Genomic DNA, 7500 nt, shown 5'->3' with positions numbered 1-7500 from the left:
GCCACCACCTCCCGTCCCCCGTCACATCCCACCCACCTCGTCCACACTCATGGCCATGAGCCCTGCCTCCTCGGCAGGGGTCAGCGCCGGTGGCCCCTCCCCCTCGGCACCACCGCCTCCACCGCCTCCACCGCCTCCACCGCCTCCACCGCCTCCACCGCCTCCACCGCCTCCACCGCCTCCTCCAGCAGCCTGCAGCACCGCCATCACCTCCTGCTCCAGGGGGGTGCGTGGCTGGGGGGAGGGGGTTGGAGGGTGGGAGGGTGAGTGGGTGTGTGACTGTGTGTGTGACTGTGTGTGTGACTGTGTGTGTGTGTGGGTGTGTGTGGGGGGGTGTGGGGGGGGGGTGTGTGTGTGTGGGTGTGTGTGTGTGGGGGTGTGTGTGTGTGTGTGGGAGTGTGTGGGTGTGTGCGTGAGTGTGTGTGTGGGAGAGTGTGTGGGAGTGTGTGTGTGGGAGTGTGTGTGTGAGAGAGTGTGTGTGGGAGAGTGTGTGTGGGTGTGTGTGTGTGGGTGAGTGTGGGGGTGTGTGAGTTGGGGTGTGTGTGGGAGTGTGGGGGTGTGTGTGAGTGGGGGTGTGTGTGTGTGTAGTAGAGTGTGTGAGTGGGGGGGTGTGTGTGGGGGTGTGTGTGTGGGAGAGTGTGTGTGGGAGAGTGTGTGTGTGGGAGTGTGTGTGTGGGAGAGTGTGTGTGTGGGTGAGTGTGTGTGGTGTGTGTGGGTGTGTGGGTGTGTGTGGGGGTGTGAGTGTGAGTTGGGGTGTGTGTGTGGGAGTGTGTGTGAGTGTGTGTGGGTGTGTGTGTGTGTGTGTGTGGGTGTGTGTGTGGAGTGTGTGTTAGATATTTTATATGCATCAGCCAGTCATCTCAGTCAGTCGACCCGTGGCACCTGGGTCTGCTCCGTGACCTCCTGCCAGCGGGCGTTCGACACTTCACGTGGCCTCAGGGTGCACATAGCCTGGCACAAGCGTCGTGGTGACGTCACCGCCACTTAGTGGCGAATGGCGGTTGTTGTTGTTGTGTGTGTGTGTGGGGTGTGTGTGTGTGGGTAAAACTACGTGGCCAGGAGTCAGAGCCATTCCCTGTACACCTTGGGGTGCGACAGGGATGTCCTCTGGCTCCCAAATTATTTAACATCTATTTTGACCACGTAGTTCGTGAAGTCTTCAATAGCTGTACCGGGGGAATCTCCATATGGTACAGATATAATGGGAGGCTAATCGATGCCCGGGTGCGGTCAAGGGATGGCTCCCTATTGCTCAACCACGTTATGTATGCTGATGACTTGGTAATAGCTGCTCAGTCAGAGGAGGAGTTGGAGATGCTGCTGCTGAGACTGGAGCGTGCCACTAAGAGGTGGGGCCTTACCATCAGCCCCACCAAAACTAAGCACCTGCCTGGGTATTTTGTACCATCGGACACTCCACCCCCACAACTCCCAATCGGTGATGGGGCAGTTGTGGAGAGAGTGGAGAGTTTCCCATACCTGGGCAGTGTGCTTATGACTGGCTCCAGTTTAACAGCAGAGGTCTCACTCCGAATCAGTCGAGCGGCAATATCTTTTCATCGGTTGCGTAACGCTGTGTGGAAGCTACTTGGTCTGTCGCTCCGCACTAAGCTTCAGGTCTTCTCGGCCACGGTCATTCCCTCCCTTCTCTATGCTTGCGAAACGTGGACCCCCCTAATGGAACATCTTCGCCGGTTAGAAACATTTAGGCTGGCCTGCCTACGATCCATCCTGGGTTTAACCAGACTGGATTGTGTGAGGAGCTCACAAATCCTTGAAAGATCTGGGCAGGGTCCCATCGGTGAGCTCCTCCGGCAGGCAAGGCTGCGATGGCTGGGTCATGTAGCCCGCATGCCCAGCCACCGCATGCCGAAACAGCTTTTGTTTGGCCGGATTGAGGGGGCTAAGCGGGCGCGGCACGGGCTAGAGAAGAGATGGAGTGATGTGGTACAGGAGGACGTGGAGCTGAGTGGACTTGCCGATGACTGGTACCAGCGGTGTCAAGATCGGCCTCTGTGGAGGAGGCTCGTGAAGGATGCTACTGGGCAGTTGGAGGCAGTCGCCCTCCAACAACAACGGAGGGCGGAGGAGCGACGCTCACAACAGCGAGCGGAGCGCCGGGTGGCTAAAGCACAGCAGGTTGGCACAGTAGGGGGCACAGGTGGTGCATCAGCCAGTCATCTCAGTCAGTCGACCCGTGGCACCTGGGTCTGCCCCGTGACCTCCTGCCAGCGGGCGTTCGACACTTCACGTGGCCTCAGGGTGCACATAGCCTGGCACAAGCGTCGTGGTGACGTCACCGCCACTTAGTGGCGAATGGCGGTTGTTGTTGTTGTGTGAGTGAGTGTGTGTTTGAGTGAGTGAGTGTGTGTGTGAGTGTGTGAGTGTGTGTGTGAGAGTGTGAGCGAGTGAGTGTGTGTGTGTGAGTGAGTGTGTGAGTGAGTGTGTGTTTGAGTGAGTGAGTGTGTGTGTGAGTGTGTGTGTGAGAGTGTGAGTGAGTGTGTGAGTGAGTGTGAGTGAGTGTGTGAGTGTGTAAGTGAGTGTGTGTGAGTGAGTGTGTGTTTGAGTGAGTGAGTGTGTGTGTGAGTGTGTGTGAGTGTGTGTGTGTGAGTGTGAGCACCTTCTACGTGTGTGAACGCTGAGTGAGCGTGCGTGCCAGAGTGTTGGTGAGTGAGTGTGAGAGTGAGTGTGTGAGTGAGTGTGTGAGTGAGTGAGTGTATAAATGAGTGTGTATAAGTGTATAAGTGTGAGTGAGTGTGATCACCTTCCACGCGTGTGAGCGCTGAGTGAGCGTGCGTGCCAGCGTGTTGGTGAGTGAGTGTGTGAGTGTGTGTGTGAGTGTATGAGTGAGTGAATGAGTGAGCGTGTGAGTGAGTGTGAGTGAGTGTGTGAGTGAGTGAGTGTATAAGTGAGTGAGTGAGTGTGATCACCTTCCACGCGTGTGAGCGCTGAGTGAGCGTGCGTGCCAGCGTGTTGGTGAGTGAGTGTGTGAGTGTGTGTGTGAGTGTGTGTGAGTGAGTGTATGAGTGAGTGAATGAGTGAGTGTGTGTGTGTATAAGTGTATAAGTGAGTGTGTGAGTGTGTGAGTGAGTGAGTGTATAAGTGAGTGAGTGCGTGCGAGAGTGTTGGTGTGTGAGTGAGTGTGAGTGTATAAGTGAGTGTATAAATGAGTGTGTATAAGTGAGTGAGTGTGTAAGAGTGTGATCACCTTCCACGCGTGTGAACGCTGAGTGAGCGTGCGTGCCAGAGTGTTGGTGAGTGAGTGTGTGAGTGTGTGTATAAGTGAGTGTATAAGTGTGTGAGTGAGTGTATAAGTGAGTGTATAAGTGAGTGTATAAGTGAGTGTGTGAGTGAGTGTGAGTGAGTGTGATCACCTTCCACGTGTGTGAGCGCTGAGTGAGCGTGCGTGCCAGCGTGTTGGTGAGTGAGTGTGTGAGTGTGTGTGTGAGTGTATAAGTGAATGTGTGTATAAGTGTATAAGTGTGTGAGTGTGTGAGTGTGAGTGTATAAGTGAGTGTATAAGTGAGTGTATGAGTGAGTGAATGAGTGAGTGTGTGTGTGAGTGTATAAGTGAGTGTGTGAGTGTGAGTGTGATCACCTTCCACGTGTGTGAGCGCTGAGTGAGCGTGCGTGCCAGCGTGTTGGTGAGTGAGTGTGTGAGTGTGTATAAGTGTATAAGTGTGAGTGAGTGTGTGAGTGTATAAGTGAGTGTGTGAGTGTGTGAGTGAGTGAGTGAATGTGTGAGTGTATAAGTGAGTGTATGAGTGAGTGAATGAGTGAGTGTGTGTGTGAGTGTATAAGTGAGTGTGTGAGTGAGTGAGTGTGTAAGAGTGTGATCACCTTCCACGCGTGTGAGCGCTGAGTGAGCGTGCGTGCCAGCGTGTTGGTGAGTGAGTGAGTGAGTGTATAAGTGAGTGTATGTGTGTGTATAAGTGTATAAGTGTGTGAGAGTGTGAGCACCTTCCACGTGTGTGAGCGCTGAGTGAGCGTGCGTGCCAGCGTGTTGGTGAGTGTGTGAGTGTATAAGTGTATAATTGAGTGTATAAGTGAGTGTATAAGTGTGTGTGAGTGTGAGCACCTTCCACGTGTGTGAACGCTGAGTGAGCGTGCGTGCCAGCGTGTTGGTGAGTGAGTGTGTGAGTGTGTGTGTGAGTGTGTGAGTGAGTGTGTGAGTGAATGAGTGAGTGTGTGTGTGAGTGTGTGAGTGTATGAGTGAGTGAGTGTGTGAGTGTGTGTGTGAGTGTATGAGTGAGTGAATGAGTGAGTGTGTGTGTGAGTGTGTGAGTGTATAAGTGAGTGTATAAGTGTATAAGTGTGAGTGAGTGTGATCACCTTCCACGTGTGTGAACGCTGAGTGAGCGTGCGTGCCAGCGTGTTGGTGAGTGAGTGTGTGAGTGAGTGTGTGAGTGAGTGTGTGAGTGAGTGTGTGAGTGTATAAGTGAGTGTATAAGTGAGTGTGTGAGTGTATAAGTGAGTGAGTGAGTGTGTGTGAGTGTGAGTGTGTGAGTGAGTGTGAGTGTGTGTGAGTGTGATCACCTTCCACGCGTGTGAACGCTGAGTGAGCGTGCGTGCCAGCGTGTTAGTGAGTGTATGAGTGAGTGAATGAGTGAGTGTATAAGTGAGTGTATGAGTGAGTGTGTGTGTGTATAAGTGAGTGAGTGAGTGTGTGAGTGTGTGAGTGAGTGAGTGTGTGAGTGAGTGTGATCACCTTCCACGTGTGTGAACGCTGAGTGAGCGTGCGTGCCAGCGTGTTAGTGAGTGTGTGAGTGAGTGAATGAGTGAGTGTGAGTGAGTGTGAGTGAGTGAGTGTGATCACCTTCCACGTGTGTGAACGCTGAGTGAGCGTGCGTGCCAGCGTGTTGGTGAGTGTGTGAGTGTGTGTGAGTGAGTGTGTGAGTGTGTGAGTGAGTGAGTGTATAAGTGAGTGTGTGTATAAGTGTATAAGTGTGTGTGAGTGTGATCACCTTCCACGCGTGTGAGCGCTGAGTGAGCGTGCGTGCCAGCGTGTTGGTGAGTGTGTGAGTGTATAAGTGAGTGTGTGAGTGAGTGAGTGTATAAGTGAGTGAGTGAGTGTGTGAGTGTATAAGTGAGTGTATAAGTGAATGAGTGTGAGTGAGTGTGATCACCTTCCACGTGTGTGAACGCTGAGTGAGCGTGCGTGCCAGCGTGTTGGTGAGTGTGTGTGTGAGTGTGTGAGTGAGTGTGTGAGTGAATGAGTGAGTGTGAGTGAGTGTGTGTGAGTGAGTGTGATCACCTTCCACGCGTGTGAGCGCTGAGTGAGCGTGCGTGCCAGCGTGTTGGTGAGTGAGTGTGTGAGTGTGTGTGTGAGTGTATGAGTGAGTGAATGAGTGAGTGTGTATAAGTGTATAAGTGTGAGTGAGTGTGATCACCTTCCACGTGTGTGAGCGCTGAGTGAGCGTGCGTGCCAGAGTGTTGGTGAGTGAGTGTGTGAGTGTGTGTGTGTGTGTATAAGTGAGTGAGTGTGTGTGTGAGTGTGTGAGTGTATAAGTGAGTGTATAAGTGTATAAGTGTGTGTGTGAGTGTGATCACCTTCCACGTGTGTGAACGCTGAGTGAGCGTGCGTGCCAGAGTGTTGGTGAGTGAGTGTGTGAGTGTGTGTGTGAGTGTATAAGTGAGTGTGTGAGTGAGTGTATAAGTGTGTGTGAGTGTGATCACCTTCCACGTGTGTGAACGCTGAGTGAGCGTGCGTGCCAGCGTGTTGGTGAGTGTGTGTGTGAGTGTGTGTGTGAGTGTATGAGTGAGTGAATGAGTGAGTGTGAGTGAGTGTGAGTGAGTGTGTGAGTGAGTGTGTGAGTGAGTGTGTGAGTGTATGAGTGAGTGAATGAGTGAGTGTGAGTGAGTGTGAGTGAGTGTGTGAGTGAGTGTGTGAGTGAGTGTGTGAGTGTATAAGTGAGTGTATAAGTGAGTGTATAAGTGTGTATAAGTGAGTGTGAGTGAGTGAGTGTGATCACCTTCCACGTGTGTGAACGCTGAGTGAGCGTGCGTGCCAGCGTGTTGGTGAGTGAGTGTGTGAGTGTGTGTGTGAGTGTATGAGTGAGTGAATGAGTGAGTGTGTGTGTGAGTGTGTGAGTGTATAAGTGAGTGTATAAGTGAGTGTATAAGTGAGTGAATGAGTGTGAGTGAGTGTGATCACCTTCCACGCGTGTGAACGCTGAGTGAGCGTGCGTGCCAGCGTGTTGGTGAGTGAGTGTGTGAGTGAGTGAGTGAGTGAATGAGTGAGTGTGTATAAGTGAGTGAGTGTGTAAGAGTGTGATCACCTTCCACGCGTGTGAACGCTGAGTGAGTGTGCGTGCCAGCGTGTTGGTGAGTGAGTGTGTGAGTGTGTGTGTGAGTGTATGAGTGAGTGAATGAGTGAGTGTGTGTATAAGTGAGTGTATAAGTGAGTGTATAAGTGTGAGTGAGTGAGTGTGATCACCTTCCACGTGTGTGAACGCTGAGTGAGCGTGCGTGCCAGAGTGTTGGTGAGTGAGTGTGTGAGTGTATGAGTGAGTGTATGAGTGAGTGAATGAGTGAGTGTGTGAGTGTATAAGTGAGTGTATAAGTGAGTGTGTGAGTGAGTGAGTGAGTGTGATCACCTTCCACGTGTGTGAACGCTGAGTGAGTGTGCGTGCCAGCGTGTTGGTGAGTGAGTGTGTGAGTGTATGAGTGAGTGTGTGAGTGTATAAGTGTGTGAGTGAGTGTATAAGTGTGTATAAGTGAGTGAGTGTGTAAGAGTGTGATCACCTTCCACGTGTGTGAACGCTGAGTGAGCGTGCGTGCCAGCGTGTTGGTGAGTGAGTGTGTGAGTGTGTGAATGAGTGAGTGTGTGAGTGAGTGTGTGAGTGTATAAGTGAGTGTATAAGTGAGTGAGTGAGTGTGATCACCTTCCACGTGTGTGAACGCTGAGTGAGTGTGCGTGCCAGCGTGTTGGTGAGTGAGTGTGTGAGTGTGTGTGTGAGTGTATGAGTGAGTGTATAAGTGTATAAGTGTGAGTGTGTGTGTGAGTGTATGAGTGAGTGTGTGAATGAGTGAGTGTGTGAGTGAGTGTGTGAGTGAGTGAGTGTGTGTATAAGTGAGTGTATAAGTGAGTGTATAAGTGTGAGTGAGTGTGATCACCTTCCACGTGTGTGAACGCTGAGTGAGCGTGCGTGCCAGCGTGTTGGTGGGTGAGTGAGTGTGTGTGTGAGTGTATAAGTGAGTGTATAAGTGTATAAGTGAGTGTATAAGTGTATAAGTGTGAGTGAGTGTGATCACCTTCCACGTGTGTGAACGCTGAGTGAGTGTGCGTGCCAGCGTGTTGGTGAGTGAGTGTGTGAGTGTGTGAGTGAGTGAATGAGTGAGTGTATAAGTGAGTGAGTGTGTGTGTGAGTGTGTGAGTGTATAAGTGAGTGTATAAGTGTATAAGTGTGAGTGAGTGTGATCACCTTCCACGTGTGTGAACGCTGAGTGAGCGTGCGTGCCAGAGTGTTGGTGAGTGAGTGTGTGAGTGTGTGTGTGAGT

General features: G+C 51.9%; 1 protein-coding gene across 5 annotated transcripts in view; it reads right to left on the bottom strand.

Moving 5' to 3' along the window:
- LOC142906505 (uncharacterized) overlaps window positions 1–7494 on the bottom strand; it is a 10267-nt gene extending 2773 nt beyond the window's left edge. The window contains exons 1-2 of one of the 5 annotated variants that reach the window (XM_076054433.1): window positions 6597–7494; window positions 37–234 (exon numbers count right to left, since the gene is read on the bottom strand). In XM_076054433.1, coding sequence (XP_075910548.1) covers window positions 37–207 — 171 coding nt within the window. In that variant the 5' untranslated portion in view covers window positions 208–234; window positions 6597–7494. The other 4 variants (XM_076054431.1, XM_076054432.1, XM_076054434.1 and 1 more) reach the window with 4 other exon arrangements.
- Window positions 7495–7500: the final 6 nt, after the last annotated feature.

Source organism: Petromyzon marinus, chromosome 66, assembly GCF_048934315.1.
Source record: "Petromyzon marinus isolate PM22_M1 ecotype Great Lakes invasive population chromosome 66, UKy_Petmar_22M1.pri1.0, whole genome shotgun sequence".
Lineage (NCBI taxonomy): Eukaryota > Metazoa > Chordata > Hyperoartia > Petromyzontiformes > Petromyzontidae > Petromyzon > Petromyzon marinus.
The sequence above is the reverse complement of the archived record's forward strand: the minus strand, read 5'-3'. Positions and strand labels throughout refer to the sequence as shown.